The 20,409-nt window shown below is 45.8% G+C and overlaps 1 protein-coding gene across 1 annotated transcript in view; it reads right to left on the bottom strand.

Moving 5' to 3' along the window:
• Positions 1–209: 209 nt before the first annotated feature.
• The window catches only part of LOC125714557 (coiled-coil domain-containing protein 85C-A-like), a 44,941-nt gene continuing 24,741 nt past the window's right edge, over positions 210–20,409 (bottom strand). Inside the window, exons 2-6 of the mRNA XM_048985274.1 lie at positions 17,768–17,847; positions 10,141–10,242; positions 3,511–3,603; positions 3,089–3,187; positions 210–2,062 (exon numbers count right to left, since the gene is read on the bottom strand). Coding sequence (XP_048841231.1) covers positions 1,973–2,062; positions 3,089–3,187; positions 3,511–3,603; positions 10,141–10,242; positions 17,768–17,847 — 464 coding nt within the window. The 3' untranslated portion in view covers positions 210–1,972. The remainder of the gene's footprint in view (positions 2,063–3,088; positions 3,188–3,510; positions 3,604–10,140; positions 10,243–17,767; positions 17,848–20,409) is intronic.

The raw sequence follows: 20,409 nt of genomic DNA, 5'->3' as shown, positions 1-20,409 counted from the left end.
ACTGAAAAATGCCTATTTACTATTAATATTCTCAACAGTTTATTATTGTCAAAATGCTACATGTCTTCAACTATTTGTACATTTAAAATGTACATTATAAAATGAAATCACAAGTGGCCAGCTCTAAATCACCCATGTGTAAATGAATGTGGTGATTCTCAGTCTGGCCGCCAGGGGGGAGTAGTCGTTCACCACAAAGAAATCAGGCATGGCTATACAACAACTTTACTGACATAGAAAATATACAAACTACAAAGGAAGTATTTATTTCCAAAAGCACCTAAATGTGGCCTATCCAATGTTTTATATATTTTTAACCCTTGCTAAAAATATCGATCCAGTTTCAGCTAGACACATTTGTGGGAAATAAGGGGTTACAGAGGCATGCTAGTTACTCTGCACGAGTTGGCATTGACAAAGCATTGTAGATGCGGGGTTTCGGTTCACACATTTACAGAGACTTAATAAACGGAGCTTCCAAATCTGTGCCTCGTCCGCATACAAGCGCGCCACGTTCCGGTTTGTTAAAAATAATCAAAAGCACTTTGTATCCAAATCGTATAAAAATCAGATTTATCTTCAACATTTTAAAAAAGGTCACTTTTGTCCATTATTAGATTTTCAAAGCAGGTTCGTAATATCTTCATGTAGGCATGTTTCTCTTTTTATGATCACGTGTCACGCTAATTTGGAAGTCCTCTGTGATTAACACTCATATTTTCACATCTGGAAATACCTAGATTTTCTCTTTTTCAATACTGGTTCATGTATCCCCACACTAAAAGTAAAGATTGCTTCAGAATACTGACTTCCACCTGCTGCATCATTCGATGGTTAATTAATGTCTTACTCTGCTGTATAACGTTTGTGGCTAGAGAATTAAGCACTAAGAACGTATTCACTTTTGATGGAAATGTTATATATTGCGTTATCTTGTATAGCTATCATTTACACCTCATAAAGTGACAAATCAGGTGGACAGAGGAACCTAGCATATGTCCAACCTTCTGTATCATTATAAAAAAATATTCAATACAACAAATTGCAAAAAAAAAAAAAAGCTTATAAGGTAAAAATCAAGATGTAGTCATCTTGATTGAATCAATATGCACATTGTCATTCGGGCAATCTGTCAATGCTGAAAAGATGACATCGATTTTGTATCTTGACACTGCGTTGTCCCCGGCCTTTCCAGGGTGGTAGGACATGCCCCCCACCTATCTGGTTAGCAATTTTGTCTGGGGATACAGGAACCATTGATTGCTTGTTTGTCATTTTCCCTGCTTTGGGCTTTAGCCCATGTGCTTTTTAAACAAATGATACAAAATGATAATGAATGATAACAGGACCCACAGGGTCACTCTATAATACAACACAAATAGCGAGGGTGAAGTAGAGGCTATGGCTTTGTACATCTTTTACACTTTTATCACTACAGCTCTCTTCTGTTAAACGTCTGTTTAAAGGTGATTTCTACTTTTAGAAAATACTTCATTCTCAGGCATAGGGAGCTATGTCGTCACAGGTTTCACAAACAAACCCTTAGCTATTATTCAACCAGGAGAAAACCAGCACAATAAAGAGTTTCTCCGCACTACGGGCGATGCATGACATTTCCACTGCGTCGCCACAATGCTGCTCCGTGGTTGGGATGAATATACACTGGACTGCATCTGCGCAACACTGCGCAGACCTAAACCGCAAACACTGTCACCAGCTGCACTGAGGAAAGGTTCGACACAAATGCAGAACGGAGTTAAATGTGTATGCTTCCGGAAGATGTCACATATTAAAAGCTAGTTGCCAGTTTTAAATACTTTGCAGGTAAATTAAAATGAAACTAAAAAAAATTTGGCTCGATGTAATATGGGCCGTTCATTGGGCGGGTGAGGATCCAGCATTGGGGGCAGCATTTCATGGTGTGTGGACCCATACCCATCCCCTGCTGTCCTTGGACACTGGGATCGTCACACTACAAAGGGCCCTTGAACTGGTTTCCGGAGAGGTGCTGCCGGATGGATGGCTTAGACCCTGCAGCATCGCCCAGCTTACGCCACACCACCTGGGAATGGACAAGTGCAACGGTCATGTTGAGATTATGGCGTGCTAACTTTAACCACATGCTAACCGCCGGGCATGTTAACCTTAACCACATGCTAACCGCAGGGCATGCTAACCTTAACCACATGCTAACCGCAGGGCATGCTAACCTTAACTACTTATAACCAAAGTTCAGGAGGGGCCTTCTGCTAATTCCTAAAGAAAAATCTTTAACCTGGGCTTTCTCAAAATGTATCAGACAAATACAATTAGACCTGCCCCGTGATTTATAAACCCATTCTTTTCTCTAAATTTGGTTTCCATTATATCCTAAGAGAAATTTGCTGCCTTCTCAAGATCATTCAATAGGGATTCATGTCAGTATAAATGGTATTTGAAGGTAGGAAGGCTTGGTACTAATTCCTCAGGTTTGAATTAGTGACAATTTGGATATTTTGACATCAAGGGATATATGTAGTAAATAAAGGGATCTGTTTTAATTAAAGAAAAGGGAAGTTCACTGAAAATATGAACAGTACAGCAGCGTGGCACAAAGAGACGTAATTACGCTCTGAGGCAACATTTGCTAAGAAGAATCATCACACTGTTTCGCGGTTGGCTTTCATGTGTGAGGGTTTGTAACTCATTCTCCGGATGGTGTTTGCTGCAGAGAGCGCGGCCCGTTTGCGAGTACAAAGGGGCCATTGTGTGGGCCCGGGCTTCTACGCCCGCTGCCCCCTCACATCTGCGGAGAGGCTGTCTCAGGCTTGGGGCGGGGGGGGGCCTTGAAGAGGTTTTTTTTCAGTCCCAACGTGGTATTTTAATTGCGCCTGTAACAGGACTGTCTCTCAATTAGAGTGCAGTGAAGGGCTGCATTTACTTACAGCGCGGGAGTGGGAGGGGGGTCCCACTTCAGGGACCCGAAAGAGGGAATCCCCCCCCCCGCCTCCAGTCGATACTCAGTTAGTATGGGACCATTATTAGTGCTGAGTAAACTAATCCAGGTGAAAAGCAAAGGCGAAGATGAGGAAAAGATTAATCGACGTACATTGCACATCTCCCGGACGATTGCCTTCTCCTTCTCGCTGAGGTCGTCCTCGTAATCGTCGGGAATCTGCTTGTCCAGGTTCTCGTGGACTTCGAGGACCTTCGAGGAAAACGAAAGCCAAGCGGCAATATCACACAACTGAGAAACCTCGAGAAGCAAAAAAAAATACGAAAGGAGGTTCTGCTTCGGCTGAGTGCAGCGTGACAGTCAATTATACAAAATGTTATGAGAAGAAATGTGTTTATAAAAATGTTTATACACTGAGAACTGAGGAACGGCTGAATCATGGCCCGTGTACATGTAGGTATTTAGTTAGACAATGACATCGTGCTAAAGTCTGGTGAATATAGTTCACTACAGGCTGAAGACTATTCACACTGTGTGTTAACTGTGGTGAGTATCACATATTTACAGGGGCCTACCTTCATGGCATGGACCACAGCCTCTGGTTTCTGTACTGGAGGTTGATAGCTGGTCGTGGGGGAGGAGTCATTCACAGGAATGTGGGCGGGACCCTAAGGGTGGGGGAGGAGCTTGGTTACCACATGCCCCCTCACACTGGATCCCGCTTATCCAGCCGCAAACAAACATCATTGCTGATGCAGGAAGCTGCTGCCAGCTCTTTTTGAGTTTCTTGCTATGAAATTAGCGTCGAATTCAGAAGGAAGGATACAAAAGCAGCAGGTGCAGAAGCAAAGCTGAGGGAACGTCGGTCTCCGAAGTGAAATGGCTTCGGAGAAAGTGATGACGGGACTGTCTCACAAGGACCAATCCGGCTGACTCACCACCCCGCTCACATGACTCACAGCAACACAAAAATAACTTCACAATCCGAAGACCCAATACCCAGTCCAATCTGACAGATGAAAAGATTTATATTAAATCATTTGTTTTCACACCAGTTCCCAAAGGCGGTATTTGGGAGCAAAACTTGTTTTTACAGTTTTAACATTTCTGTTCTTATTTACTGAGAAATAAAATCTTAGCTAATCAGCAAATTTAGGATGAAGTAACCTTCCAGTGGTTTGCCATGAGTTAATTTCCCGAAAAGGCTGGTGAAGGTTCTGATTATTTGCTCTGATAAAATCCTCTGCGGCACACAAACACATTCCCTCCCCTGGCCAGCAGGGGGCACAGCATGGAGCATGTCCACAAAGAGGCATTCATACGGCATCAGCCACTGTTTGGCTGTAGGCCTTAAATCCTAGTCTAGCGTTAAATCCCAAACAATTGGGTGGCATTCCGCTGCTGGTGGCCCCAGCGACCTCTGTGCTGAGCCTGGCATTCTCCTGTAGAACATGCCGTTCTATTGGCCAAAACCGACTGGCTTGGGACGGTAAACAGGGCTGTTTCCCAGTGCTTGGGAGCCAATGAGGGGGCCCCTTCTTCCGAATGAGGAAGCTGAACAGCAAGCGTATTATTTTGCAATATTTTTGCAGAACATTATTTCCCAGCCCTGTGAGTCCAACGTGACACTAGGGCAGAACAACAAGACAACAATATCAACAGAAGCTTTCAAATAAAGTGGCTATAATGTTTTGCTGACGGGGCATGAAACACACAGCCTGAAGGCTCCATGAAAACCTCTAGCAGTCAAGAGTCTCAAAACACTGCACAGTGTTCACAGCCATATGGAAACAGCGGCAGGTGACAAAAGCAGGGACGTGCACCTGTGATTCAGAAGGGAGCCACCTGTGGAATCACTGAGTAGCACCTAACAAAATGGCCATTCATCGTTTCAGCATCTGCTAAACAGCTTATCGCATACCTTACAGGCCACAAGTTACCAGACACCTATTAATGGCTGCCATCCCCCACCCCCAGACAACAGTGAAGAGAGGCTTTAAGGGTAGTCAGCGGGATGTTAGCTTTGGAAGAGGCCTGCGATTCATACGACAGGATCTTACTCCGCTGCCAGCGCCAGCGTTTGTGTCATTAACTTCCACTGTGCCTTTGTAATTATGGAGCATTAACATTTTATGGACTGGCACGTCCGGAACACACGCCCCTGCGCTCCGTTACCAAGGTCGGAATGGGGTGCCCTTTGCAGGGACAAGCAAGCACGATGGGGATGAAGCAGACGAGCAACGATATCTGCCACCCGCACAAAGAGGAACCAGATCTAGATGTTGTCCAAGAAACCTTATTAGGTGACATTAGGTTCATTTTTTTGAGTTGAGGGCTTGACCTCTTCCATGCTCAATTAAAAAAATATACATGTTTTTTCCATGAGACTGAAACAGCACTGAATAGAAATGCGAACCTACTGTTTAACAATCTACACTGAACAAAAATATAAACGCAACACTTTTGTTTTTGCTCCCATTTTTCATGAGATGGACTTAAAGATCTACAATTCATTCCAGATACACAATATTACCATTTCTCTCAAACATTTCTCACAAATCAGTCTAAATGTGTGATAGTGAGCACTTCTGCTTTGCTGAGATAATCCATCCCACCTCACAGGTGTGCCACATCAAGATGCTGATCTGACATCATGGGTAGTGCACAGGTGTACCTTATACTGCCCACAATAAAAGGCCACCCTGGAATGTGCAGTTTTGTCTCACAGCAAAATGCCACAGATGCCACAAGCATTGAGGGAGCGTGCAATTGGCATGCTGACAGCAGGAATGTCAACCAGATCTGTTGCTCGTGCATTGAATGTTCATTTCTCAACCATAAGCCGTCTCCAAAGGCGTTTCAGAGAATATGGCAGTACATCCAACCGGCCTCACAACCGCAGACCACGTGTAACCACACCAGCCCAGGACCTCCACATCCAGCAGGTTCACCTCCAAGATCGTCTGAGACCAGCCACTCAGACAGATAATGCACGGCCCCATGTTGCAAGGATCTGTACACAGTTCTTGGAAGCTGAAAATGTCCCAGTTCTTGCATGGCCAGCATACTCACCGGACATGTCACCCGTTGAGCATGTTTGGGATGTGCTTGACCGGCGTATACGACAGCGTGTACCAGTTCCCACTAATATCCAACAACTTCGCACAGCCATTGAAGAGGAGTGGACCAACATTCCACAGGCCACAATTGACAATCTGATAAACTCTATGCGAAGAAGATGTGTTGCATTGCATGAGGCAAATGGTGGTCACACCAGATACTGACCGGTTCTGAGTCCCCAGACCCCCAATAAAGCAAAAAACTGCACATTCCAGGGTGGCCTTTTATTGTGGGCAGTATAAGGTACACCTGTGCACTACCCATGATGTCAGATCAGCATCTTGATGTGGCACACCTGTGAGGTGGGATGGATTATCTCAGCAAAGCAGAAGTGCTCACTATCACACATTTAGACTGATTTGTGAGAAATGTTTGAGAGAAATGGTAATATTGTGTATCTGGAATGAATTGTAGGTCTTTAAGTCCATCTCATGAAAAATGGGAGCAGAAACAAGAGTGTTGCGTTTATATTTTTGTTCAGTATAGGTCTAAGCTAGCCTTTGTCAGCTCATCAAGTCATTAACATTATTGTTAGCAGTTCCAACACGGGTTATTCGATTTCACGAATACTAACGCTTAAAAACGCAGTCATGCTAAGCAGCTACAGCAATACGACTATAGCTACAAATATTTTGTTTGTTTAAAATGCTATTTGGCTAGACACAGGCATTATTATTATTTTATTTATAATTTTTTTTAAAAAAAAGCTACTCAGCAAATCTACATCTTATTCCCAAACAATAAATATCTGATGACTTGGAATTGTTATTGTAATTTGTTTCGATGATCCGTTACATGTAATTATCCACACTGCAGGAGAGTGCGCATATTTTAAATTTAATTTGAATAACAGATGAGGTCTGAAGGAAGAATCAGAGATCCCCCCTCCCACAGTGGGACCGGGTCAGCAACACACTCAGCTCGGGACGTATGCTTGGTCCGTTTTCTTCCGATGATAACTTTTTGACGCGTGCCGACAACGCTCTAGCCAATCAGTCCATAGACGATAAGACAAGAAAAAAGATAAACATTGATTTTGCACCAATCCTAAATCCCCAAACCTGGGATGGTGGTGGCTTCAGTAGCAAAGGAACCAGTGGATGCAAAAGGAAGACAATGACCAGCATTTTCACCTGACCCAAGTGTTTCTACATTCATGGATGACGGCTTCATGCTGACATTAATACCAGCTTTTCACTTTCCCAAAAACTCTACACTAATCCCCTTCTATACATGCTATGCAAGGAATGAACATGGAGCAGAAAGTGGTATGATTTCAGCACACAGCCCAAGGGTATGAATAACCCAGGAATTCTTGGAATAATTGAAGAATTCTTCCCTCTGTTTTTTGTCAAATCCTGCATCAAATCCAAACGCGGCAACCGCATTCAAGCCGGAAGGCTGTACTCTACCAATCTACATGCATGCAAAAGGTTAACCGCAGTTAATGCGAAGGGTGATTTCTGATGTGCATGCATGCTGAAGAGAGATCATTGTCGGTCTGTGCACTCTTAACACAGACTTGGGAAGGGGCACATTTTGCAAGGAGTAATATTTATAATAATATCTAATCAAAGTGTTTTCGGATAATGGCAGTTGTGGTTTCTGCTGTCTAATTTTCTTCTTCCATAGGGACACAGTAGTAGAACGTGCATCCAAAAGAAATTAAAATCAAGCAGCCCGATATCCTCATTTTTGTTACTGAGAAGCAGACAGTGTCTGACAGACGTTTCAGCCCAATTCTTAGCCCATCATTCAGTGTCATTAAGTTGCCAAATAAAAAACAAACATTTCTCAGTGAAATGACAAATATTTGTATTTGGAGAATGGGGAAGAGATATTTATTCCTGGGTTGTTATGATCTGGAAAACAGCGCCTCGGTTTATGTCATTAGTTCAAACGTCCTCCAGCGGTACCGAACAGACTGGCTGTCAGGAGATAATAGTACTATGACAGACCTTGGTGGAAACTGTTCCAATCACCCAACAATAAAATCCATTCCTCCTTGTGGGAAGGGGAATCGCTCATCCTCGCACCGCTTAGTAGCGGAGAAGCACATAACAGGACCTCCATGCCAAAATACCTGCACGTTGTAGGCATAGGTCAGAACAATCCACAAATTTCCCCCGTAAGCCATGAACCCTCAAGTCAAGACTTGTGGACAGTGGAACCCATCTCCAGGCCAAGTCAGCAGCTCAGGTTTTCCCACCCAAATCTCACCAACAGAGGTGTGTTATGTCATGTGCGCTGGTATATATGATAGCTGGCAGGAAGGATTTTGGGTTGATCAGACTCTAGACTCGTGAGCGATTGTATGCACTGCTAACTTAACAACACAGCACCCGGGTAAAGACCAACTTGTTTGCCATGTAAAACATTCATCTAACCTTGGACAGGAGACAGCCTCATGATATTCCACTTAACTAGACTCTTGTATTTTACCTTAAAGTATACAGTAAACGGCAACTTAAACAGGTCAGTCAATGAGGCATGAAATATTCGTGTAGCTTTTGGATACTGATCATAGATGCGTCACAAGGAAGAAGGGAAAGCCTTCCAAAGAGTGTTATATCAAAAGGTAAAGTTAGAAACAGGAGCACCATCTGACCTGGCCTCCAGGTTAGGGTGTATTCATACTTGGTGCCTAAGAACGTGTGACCCCCAAAGTCCAGTTCGTTTGACTAGGGTGATCGCTCCATACTGTGCCCGGGCCGGCTTGAGGAGGTGGGCTCAGGCATGGTTAGTCAGACTTGGGCACAGTATGCATCCAGCGTGACTGCTAACTATACCTGAGCAGGGAACACAGACATGATGTCGATGATGCTACTGGCACACACATGCACGCATGTACACTAATCGGACCCACAAGAAAGGGATCAGGTAGGCTGTTCAGGTCGCAAAGCTGTGTTGCAAAGAACAACTGCATGCAACACACACAGTATTTGATAAAATATTCGTATACATGCAGCACTAATGAATAAAAATCGCTGCATTGCATATTAGATAACTCTATGAGAGCCGTGCATCATCACACCCAAAACGACCCAAAAAAAAAAAACACAAAATAAGGACATTAATCATAAACTCCACTGGGTTGTGAGAAAGCGCACTACTTCTTGTATTTTCTTCATCAGAAAAGGTGTCACAGTGATGACAAAAGCCTGCTCAGGCCCACAACGTGAGTGCAGACCCAGCGGGGAAGTGGGGAGGGGGGACAATCGTGCTCAGACACGGTACAAGACAACTGGGTCAAGTGTGAGTCTGTCCTAAGTGCATGTCGCTGAGGGCTGTTTTTAAGGCAACCAAGGGCACGTGATGGCATGTGTCAACCTCAGGGAGTCGCTGGAGGGTCACATGTCAAGCGGAAAGAGTGAGCTCCCTGCCTCCCCCTAGATGTAGCCGCCGCCGCTGCTAATTATACTTAGATCTTTTCCAAATTGGCTCAGAGGGATGCATTTTTTCAGCCTCAGCTATTTTTACGCCTTTCTTACAAAAGTCAGCACATAAAAAAAAACAATTTACAGTTACCAGTACTGCTAAGTCAAAAATAGATAAAAAAAAAAAAAAACCAGCTTGCTTTTATCTGACAGTGAAGGCCCCCTGAACGTGGAAAGGACAGAAAATAAAACCAGATCTTTCATTGAAAGGTAAAAAGGATCAGTGCTTTATACATTCAGGGTAGTCCCAGGACATTGAAGTCCATTGAGTCTAGTGGGATCTGGTCTTTAACTTGTAGCTATTGCGATTATCACTGACTGAGTGTTATATTTCACTGCGTGGCTTTGAAGTAGGGGTTCCATTTACAGTTAAAGGTCAGCTATACTGGGTCAACCAGAAGAAGACCTTTAGCCCCTTAGCAATTATAGTCTTGTATGCAGATAATAAGACCTTTAATCCCTTCCCTATAATCCCATGTGAGCCACCCTTCATCTCTCCCTGGACATTGATGACACAGTCATACATATACCATCTACAATAACATACTTGTGAGCACTGAGGACTTGTGAACCATAGCTAGTATGTAGATGTACCCCCAAATGCACTCTCTTCTAACACAGTAAGACCATTTGCCTCCTGGTACATACGTTGTGCAGGGTGTCCTGGTGTTGGGGCAATGAAGAGAGCTGGGACTCGGAGTGGTAAAGAGACAGGCCTTTCCGCAGGGTCCTCAACTCCCCAGGGTTACACTGCAGGGAAAGCAGAGAGACAGAAAGTGAGCCAGACATCACCCATCCAGGCTGGTTTTTCAAAGCTCCTCTCAACTCATACACAAGGAGCACCGAGACACCGGCACCATCCCAAGAGGCTGGAATGAATCACAGCCATCTACACACACACATACACACACACACACGAATACAGTGAATGAATCCAAAGTAAAATCTGGTGAGCTAAGATGAAGATTCATCATGTCCCCAAGAGCCAGCCAATCACAGCTCTGCCTGAGGTTCCCTCATCAATGTCAGCAATAATGTGAAATTTTGAAGCATTGAAGCATGTGCCCCCCCCCAGTCATTTTTGTACAGCACCCCTGCATGCCACACAGTTTGAGAACCACTGACTAAGCTACAGTCCATTCATCTGTCTTCTATACTTGCTTGTCCTTTGCAGAATCATGGAGATTTGGATCCTATCCCGTAAGCTATGGCCATCAGGTAGGGAACAATCCAGCATGGGGCGCCAACCAATCGCAGGGCAGTAAGCTATAGTGTTAATACAAAATCACAGTGTTTCCTGACCCTCGTCTCCAGTTCACAACCAGGAGGGCCCACCGGGAATTCTGCTGATTGGCCCATAAAAGGAACAGGAAACCAGCGCAATAAATGGGAAAATATGAGCACAACCATGTTATATACGTCAGCGGCCCCCCTCCCTCACACACACACACACACACAGAGTGGTAGCTATCCAGCACAGGGCAGGCTTGGCCCATAGTTTTGGGTAGGGATGGGGGGGAGGGGGGGTATAGTATTTCTCCACATCTGCTCCATATTAGACGTCCATCAATTGTTCTACGTTCTGTATTTCTGAGGGGCGGAGTCAAGTATCATAAAGGCTACAAAGCTCAACTGAGCTTCCTGTGCTCAAAATAACTTAGGGTGGATATTCCGGAAAATAACTGCACGTCTGACAGTGTCACAACATGTCTGATGCAAAATCTTAATATAACCTCTTTATATGAGCTGTTTCTTTCATTGAAAAACTTTCAAAAGTATACAGATGCCATGTCCATGTTCATTCAATACTTTACATGGTGTCAAACTGGGGCACATCACAAACAGCTAAATGTAAAATGCCCAGTGATATTATCAGATTATCTGTGTGCCGCCTGTCTTTAATTCAGAGTGGTCGTTATCTAAGAGAACTCCATGTTTAGCTGCTAATAGCGGTTTATTACTGAAGCACCGCTACAGCCATGTGCTACAGTCATCTTATAGCCATCACTACAGCACCCTGCTATCACTGTCACACTAAATTCTGCATCCTCTTGTTTTACACGGCATGCCTGTACTTCTGTTGTACAACCTGCACTATACTAACCAGCAGAACCTTAAAGCAGGGACCCCCAACTAGTAATATACAATAATGTAACTGCCGAAAAACAGAAGACTGGGGGGCGGGTTTAAAATTTCTCTCTCCAAAAACATTTCTACGCACCCCCAGGGGCTTGTGGACCATAAATTGAAGACCCCTATTATACATTTTTTTTGCTATTTGTTTATAATGGATTTATTTCATAGGGGAGCAGATTGTCCCTGGAATTGTTTATTTTTGTAATGCTGGTGGATATCAAAGATTTCAGTAAGCTTATGTCTTGTTTTATTACCATGCTGCTCTAGGTGGAATGGAGAACAGACTTATGTTACACAGGGGACAGATGAAGAAAGAGCGGTTTGTCTACTGACTGGGAGGACACTTTCCATGGTACTGCAGTATAAATGAGTAAGTGAGGCCTCGCTCGTTACTTGCTGTCTCCAGAAGTGAAAACACTGTAAGACTTTTGTGAGGGTTGATCCAGTGTTCTCTGCCACCCCTGGGCAGCACTACGATCTGGATCCCATGAAGTCCAAATTTGCTGACCATTTCCGTTGGACAGTTATCAGTGGTGACTGGTGTGTGACTCCTCGGATGTCCCTTGAAATCTACAATGTTTTTCTTTTTAATTTTACTGATGTTTAGGCAGACATTATTGTGGCATTATTCAGGTTCATCACCTAGCAGGTTCATCACCTTGCCTGGTACAATGCTGTTAAAGGGTCAAGTTGGCATAGATGTTCCTCTTGTCTAGGTATTCAAAGGTGGTAAGAAACATCAAAGAGACAGTGTCATTCACTGACCTAATCTTCTGATATACCAACTGTAAGAGTACCCTAGAGTCCAGAACAATGCTGCTGATGTGACCCATGACCAGTCACTCCATACACTTCATGGTCATTGAGGTTACAACTATTGCCCGGTAGATATTCACACATGACACCTTATAAGTTTTCGGCAGTAGCAGAAGTATAGTCCCCTCCAAGCACAGTGGGACAATGGAGCAACATGGAGACTGTGTACTTCAAGGAAAGGAGGAACCATCTCCACTGGTTGTCTTTTAAAACAGAAGTGGATGCCATTAGGACTGGTAGCTTTTCTGGCTTTGACCTTGTTGAATATTCTCCACAAGTCCTGTTCAGACAGTTTCAGCACACATTCTCTGGTTCATTGGTGTCTTTGGTGTTTGAGTCACAACTTGAGCTTTAAACCTTGCGGAATTATTATTTAGCTCCAGGGTATTGTGACATCAGAAGCTGTAATCTGACACCTCCAACCTTTGCAGATGGTACCGGCCTGCAGGCCCTTCCCAAACACCTTGAATCTGCACCACCACATTGTGATCCCAGCTGGTCTTTGTGGTCTATTCTGGCCACATGGTGGTCAACTCCAGGTCATATTTGATACTCCTGATCCACTCAAGAGCATCAAACCATTCCCTTAGTTTGCCCTTCATGTGGTCTCTGAAATCAGGATTTGTGGTTTGGAAAAGTCCTTCTCGTTTTTTGAAGGAACAAAAGAGATGGGTTTAACAAAAGAAGCAGAAAACAAAAACAAAAGACAGCCATTCTTGGCATCAGAAGAAGGGAATCAGCAACAAACTGGGGTTCAGGTGGTAGGAAAGATTAATACTGTGGTCAGGAATCAAGGTCCGGCTGCAGTTTTTGGATGTAGAAGACAACAGAACTCAGTCTTATTGGTGATTGAATTGACTGTTCAACATACAAATCAATCTACCCGCGTCTTATCTTGCCCCCTCCATTTAAACTGCTAACTTACTCCAGAGTAACTTACCTCCTCCCTTTATTTAACCACGATTTTCATCCCCCAAGGGCCGATAATCCAGGATGAGCAGGTTCCTCACACACACGCAGAGCACCACTCGGATGACCTTGCCACGGCAGCATGACTGTCACGCCGACCTGTGGCTCGGGGCCATTCCGCTTCGGATTGGGAGATGACGTTGGCACGGCTATAAATGGTTCTGGCCCGTTTATCCTAATCACTTAGCGTGGAGGCTAATGGGACGGGGCTGTCATCCATCTGCATCGCGCGCCCCCTGGCACGTCATGAAGACCCATTAAACTGTGCTAACAATGGACTCGTTCCTCCCTCAAAAGCACCAGCGAGGCTTTAACTCCTAAAGAACGAATTCCCTCCTGCTGCCTTTACAAAAGGCCCACGAAACTTAGGGCCTTTTCAGAAATAAATCACTTTTTCCATACTCCTATAGCTGCCACTACCCCAGCTGAACGCACTACTCTCCAAAGACGCAGAGACTTTGTACAGGAGAATCTCAGCCTGAGGTGATCCCTGTCCTTTTGTTGAGAAAGGCTCATCGTTAATGTCTGAATTCCTTTTCACGGTCTCTAAGTCTCTGTTTGCATGCTTCGGGTTAGGGGACACCATAAGTGCTGTCTATTTACATTAGGATATTCTGTCAGTCAGTGGCAGGCCGAACGCTCCTCGCCGACATGCAACCCTTGTCAGGTGGAGACATGATCAGCTTGCATGCAGCATCTCAGCTGCATGTGTGCCTCTATGTGGGCTGCACTGCATCACACACAGCCTCCATCTCCAGATATAACCAAACTCTTTTTTTTTTTACCTCCCCAGATACGACGATGCAGAAAGACGGCTTTGTCACCTGTCCGTGTTCCCGCTCTTCCTCCCAGGCGCCTCCCACGAACCGCATGAACGCGTAGGTCAGGCTCCTATCAGGTTGTAAACATGGCGGCGGAGTCCCAGGGATGAGACAGAATCGGCCTCGATGTCAGCGATCTGACAAGCCGCTGAAAGACTCAAGGCTGGTACACTCTTTGTTTATACCAGTGCTTGATGGTCCGGAGATTGCTAAGCCCAAGACAACCATCAAAGATGGCTGTCAGGTGATCATGTGATCGGTCCACAGCAAGTACAAAGAATTAACCGAAGCTGCTGGCAACTGACCAATCACCAGCCACACTCACACACAATTAAAAAAAGCATGTGACCTTGCCCTGGGACGCATAAGAACAACGTGGGTCTTTCTCTGTGCTGTGTCGTCCTAAAGAGGCCAAGGATTAAATCACTTCCTCCTTTAGGAATTCCAGCTGGTGCAAGGAAACATAAGTTTACAATCAGCTCTGGGGGGGGGGGGGTGTTACATAACTGAAAGACAGCAAGCTAGGCAATACCTCAGCTTATCCCCTCATGCCTGCTTGGCAAGTGCCTAAACATCACACTCATGAATAATTCATCCCTCCAGACTGGTGAACCATCCGTCTGTCGGCAACGTTAAACGGGACGCCGAAATCAGCCGTGGGGGGGGGGACGCGCCCATCTGCTGTCATCTCCCTCAGCTGGCTCCTCCTCTGATGCAACAGGGGGGGTAGGATTTTTAAAAAATAAAAATAGCACACATGACAAGCCGACGCATTAAAGTTTCAGCCGGCTCTGTGACTGTGTCCGCCGTGCATTATTGATGGCAGGTTCTGCCCCCGGGGGCCACCGTAAATCATTCATCCTGCCCCGTCATGTGACGCATGTCGCTGCCCTGCACTGCCTGACCTCACCGGCGGCGCTCACCGTCTGGAGCTCTTCGCTGCCCCCTGCAGTGCGCGGCGGGTTTGCGGATCACTGGCTAACCAGGGCGGTGCGGCAGTGGTGGTGGTGGGACAGATGGTTTGCTGCTACGCGATGGTTTGCACTTGAAGCCTGGGCTTAAGCGAGAGCAGCTACAGATCGGGGGGTAAACGATGGGGGCAAAAGCACTGAACTGCCCAGCAGGGAAAGACACAGCTGAGGGATATAAGGCCATTTGCTTTCAGGTAAGAGCGACAAAAGCACAACCCACATGTCGTGAGTGCAGCATAGAGTGTAACCACTAACCAAGAGCAAAAAGAAAAGGCTGTTCTGTGAGAGATTGAATATGGTCGGGAAGGCAGACAGATCCACATGACACATTAGACCGAGCAAGAAAGAAACGGATTTCATTGGGGCTTTGGTGACATGAAGAGTTTGGGGAATGAGGTCTGGCTGCTCTACAGCTTTAATACTGGGCAGCAGGTGAACAAAGGGCAGGTCACCTGACCTCATCCCCCACCCCATGACATCAGTGTCCTCCCATTTTTCATGTGCCACTGGATACTTAATTGTAAATCGCACCAGCAGTTACATGAATAAGTAATGGATGCAATGGCACTCTGTGTAAACCACCCTGGACGACACACAGCTAATGTATTATGGAATAACTCTGACTATCAAGGATCCCTTCTTAAGCAGGTGAGCTGTACAGCCGTCTGGTGTCCCGACTAAGACCGGGTCTTAGGAAGCCTGTAACAGGAGGGAGCCATGGGGCCACAGAGATTTAAGTGGATAAACAGGCAGAAAATCACAGCCAGTCTGATCCCTGGATGACGACCCCCCTGCTGACAAAGTGCCACCTTGCCATCACAGACAGGCACTTGAAATGCCCTCTTTTCTCGGGCTAGAAGCTAGTGGGACGCTAATCACCGAGAAGGCAGCGTCTCCTAATGTCTGCTGTGATAATGTAATAAAACTCACAGAGAGGTGATCTGTACACCACTATTTCCATCTCCGATTGCATGCCAGCCGGTTGGGTCTTGTCTGAATGAGACATGCCTAATCACACTTCCCTCAGTTTCTGGTAGGATGATGGCTCATTGGGTAGCACTGTGGCCTCACAGTGGTTATGGGTTCATATCCCACCCTCAGCTCTGTGTGTGAGAAGTTTGCAAGTTCTCCTCAGTGGGGGTGGGATCCTCCTAGGATTCAGGTTAGCTACCCGCAATCCAAAAACGTGTCTGTGTGAACTGGTGTCTCTTATATTACCAGTAATGTGTGATATGTGCCCTGTGACTGACCGAAAACCCATCCCTGATGACCTCCAGAAACACAGTGAATCACGCTGTACTGGAAAATAACTTACGGAAAATTCATGGACGAACTGGATACTGAAACGCTGGGAAAAGATTCCGAGGAATCTGCCGCCTCCACAACCAGTCATTAAAAAGAGCCTCGACCATAAAAGGACCGCCAGCACGTCACGGCGGTGTCGATACGAGGCGCTCACCGACGCCAGCCTGACCCACAAGGGTCTTATTCAGCGTCTTGTAACGAGGAGGAAAGCATTCTTTGCCGGTTCATTTAGCGAGCCGACCATGGGTGCAGCACCGGCATCGGGTGCTTTGGCGTGAAACCGCGCACAGACCACCCTACATCAAGGCGCCACTCTGCCCACAAGCTGCGTTTTTTTGTTTTAAATAATACCATGTAGCTGTATTGATAGCCGAGACATGCATGAACAGACTTCTCCACCATGAAGGGCAAACACTACTCTATGTGAGTGTGAAGTGAAGTATGCCAGGCGGGCCTCAAATCCACCCTCAGGATCTCAGGGACGACTCTAAGAACCTTCCGACCTTCAGTGATGGTACCCAACTCTGGAAAGTTCAGTCAAACTAAATTCCAAGCCTCTCTATGACTACCCCGTTCCCTGGATGGCAGATTCAAGTATGGGACGATTCCGAGCACAGAGCAGCTTCAACTTTCCTGAACATTTCTGGAGGACTAATTACACACCACTTCCGTAATTGTGCGGATTACAAAGGCCTGGTGTCAGGCTTCCTGCCTCCACACAGATTTAGTCGTGATGCGATTAAAAGCGATGAAAAGTGACGTTAACGGAAAAAAAAAATTATAGCTCAGTGCTGCTTTTTCTCTGAGCAGGAAGCACGTTCCTCAGAGCACACGAACAGCAACAGAAGAGAAATCTGCATGTATCTGGCCTACATTTAGACATCACTGAGGTTCTGCCAGAGACTCACCAAAAAACCTGCTGTTTGTCAGACGGCAGTTTAAGTCACACTCACACTGTGATGTAACCTTGGGCTGGCATCTGTGACGGTGACCTGCTGTTGTACTTTCAGGCTGAAGTAAGTTTTCCTCGGAAACAAGCGTGTGAGTCACACTGGAGCAGCGGGTTTTCAGTCACACACGCTAACAAAAAACTTCCGAAAAGCAGCCGTCAGCCCTCTGGCTTCCAGTCCGCTGGACATTTGTGGCACCGGTAAGCATTTGGAGACCGACGGGGGCAGGAATCGATCACAGGTCACAGGGGGGAGTTAACGTCGCCGGGGGGAACAAGAAACGTCTCAGCTCTTTTGAAGGTCGTACCTGGGACAGGAGCTTGCTGTTGTCGTCCTCCAGAATCCGCACCTTCGTCTCGAGCTGCCGAATGTAATTCGACGATGAATCTGCGTGAGGGACGCAAACAAATGGGTGATGTCATAAACATTCCTCATTCTTATATCTGCTTGGTTTTAAAACAAGTATATTTACCCAAAGCTGTATATCTGCCCAAAAACTACTCAAGAGTACAACAGCAGCTCTCTTTAGTCAACCTCCTTTATTATTTAAGCACCAACTCCCAGATCACCGCCCGTAAAGATCACTGATCAGCATAAGCAGGAGCATCACCTACACATGTGTGATACTCTGTGTAATCCCCGTAGGTCTGGAATCTTCTCATGGTATTGGATGGTGAGACTTCAGGCCCTTTATGTGTGACTCCAGGCTTCCTCATGGAACACTGCTTCGGATCTGTTCTCAACAGTCCTTCGTGTTAACTCTCCTATAATATACCCTTCATCGTCATTGTTCAAAGTTCTGCACTTTGCAAAGCCCTCAGCCCTAATCTTAAAATTGCTCCTATTCTTTATAAATTAACCACAAATTTGACATTCGACACTTTTACCTGAGATGCTCTGTTGTAAAACATTGCATACATTTTAAGGTGTTTTTGAGCATTTTTATAGAGAAGAGGGGTTTGAATTTCAGTCTGCATTGTCCGTTTGAGTCCGCATCCTAATTATGTCACCATATACAGCTGAATGAGTATATTACTTTAACATTCTTGATTATGCTGAAATGTTGTACACCTGTGTCAGATGTCGTCCGGGCATTGTGCGTGGAGGTCTCCCTATGTCCATGTCAGACGGGCGGGTACTCCTACGCTCTCCATGATGGTGTGTGTAACAGTGACCTCCTGCCCTGTGCTTCCTGGGTCTTCTGGCTCGCCGAGACCCTGCACGGCACACGCGGTCTGGCGGAGGTATTGGTGGAAGTATGGAATCGGCAGCACCCGACGAAATGATAGAATCGTCGCCCAGGATACTGGGAACACCCTTATATAGAAAATGACTGGTGTGTCAGTGCATGACTAAGGAGGTTATAACACGACCTGACAGAGAAAGTCACAGAAGACGCGAGCACCTAACGGCTCGCTGGAAACGTTCTCTGAAGGGCTGTGGGTGAACTTGCCTGGCCTGGATTCCTGCCCTGGGCTCAGACGCCCTTGGCTGCACGCATGCCATATATGCGGGACTGATACTGCTGCTTCCCTGCGGATTCACCCGCAGCCGGATGTGACCGGGGGAGTGCTGGGCACTCAATGCCCCCAAAATGTTCCCTCCTTTGTCAGGGTGGTCCACCAAGGAGAATATAATCAGGGGCTCAGAGACGCACGGGGGTGAAAAGTGAGACCGTGAGTAAAAGGAAATGATGAGAGATGGAGAGAGGGAACAGTGGAGCAATAGAGAAGAGATGGATGGTGATGTAGAAAGATGGCCCCTCCCCCAAAAGCATGGCTCAGCTGGTAGAACCTCAATGACCAATTGCTCCGTCCACTGGAAACACCAAATAATAGTGCTTAGGCAATGGGAACATTGTGCTTCACCCTTCAATGGCATATATCAGTTACAGTCATACTACACCCAACATTTTTCAAAGCCTCACCACCAGGTGTCACTATTCTACAAACAATGCCGGCCACATTTTATTGACTTTTCTGAAACCAAGCAAATGTCCTTACTTATCCTTCAAAACAAGCAACAGAAATGACAGACTATAATACTCTTTATAATGCTGACTTTTTAGGAGCACAGATGAAGGCCCAGTCGGCAATCCTCTTTGGCTTTCTTGTGACGTGCTAATCTCAATACATCTGGCTGCCTGACCAGAAACAGGTTGTTGAGCTGATTAGGAGGAATCCCCGGCTACCGCGACCAGTCCAGCACCATCCAGGCACGCCGCTGCCCACACATGGCCTTGTCATGAGAGGCGCTGCTCCCTCTCAGAACTAGTATCAAAAGTATCCCTGCAACTGAATACCTGTTTACAAAGGATTTTTTTGTCCCGATCATAAAAGACCTACTTCCACAAATTACAGTCTAATTTTTGTACCTTAAAAGCATCACTCTTACTTGTTTTTCGGTCTATTGAGACAGAGCCCCTTCTGCTGTTCCCCAGCAAAAACACTGTAACTCTACACTCTGTTTTATCTGCCTCTCTAGATGGGACACCAACATATGGCTGTAAGCAACGTTAATTCAGAACAGCTACATCCCCACTTTACTCATAGTGAACAGATCCGTGGAACATGAGATGCTGTGCAAGCTTTAGTGCAGGAAAGTAGAGACATTTCCTGTGGTGAAGATCCCGAATGGACAGGGAACTGGCAATAAACTGTTAAAGTGCTGCTCCTTTGTAGTCCGTGGGAATGCAGAGAGGATTAGACAGCGCACCCCCTCCCTGAAAGACACACCGGAGATAGCAGCTCAGGAGCGCTCCGCAGACAGCCAGCCCCAACAGCACACACGCAGGACACACACAAACGCTTAGGCCGGTGATGAGGATAATCACTCAATCAGTTTAACACCCCACTTCTAAGGAAACTTAGACCGTAAACGCGCCCTGATAATTAAAATATTGGGCTAGCTTATTTCCCCACAGCGGTGCCATAAGTTCCGGTGGGGTTA

Source organism: Brienomyrus brachyistius, chromosome 19 (assembly GCF_023856365.1).
Source record: "Brienomyrus brachyistius isolate T26 chromosome 19, BBRACH_0.4, whole genome shotgun sequence".
In the NCBI taxonomy this organism is placed as follows: Eukaryota; Metazoa; Chordata; class Actinopteri; order Osteoglossiformes; family Mormyridae; genus Brienomyrus; species Brienomyrus brachyistius.
This window is presented reverse-complemented; position numbering and strand designations above follow the sequence as displayed.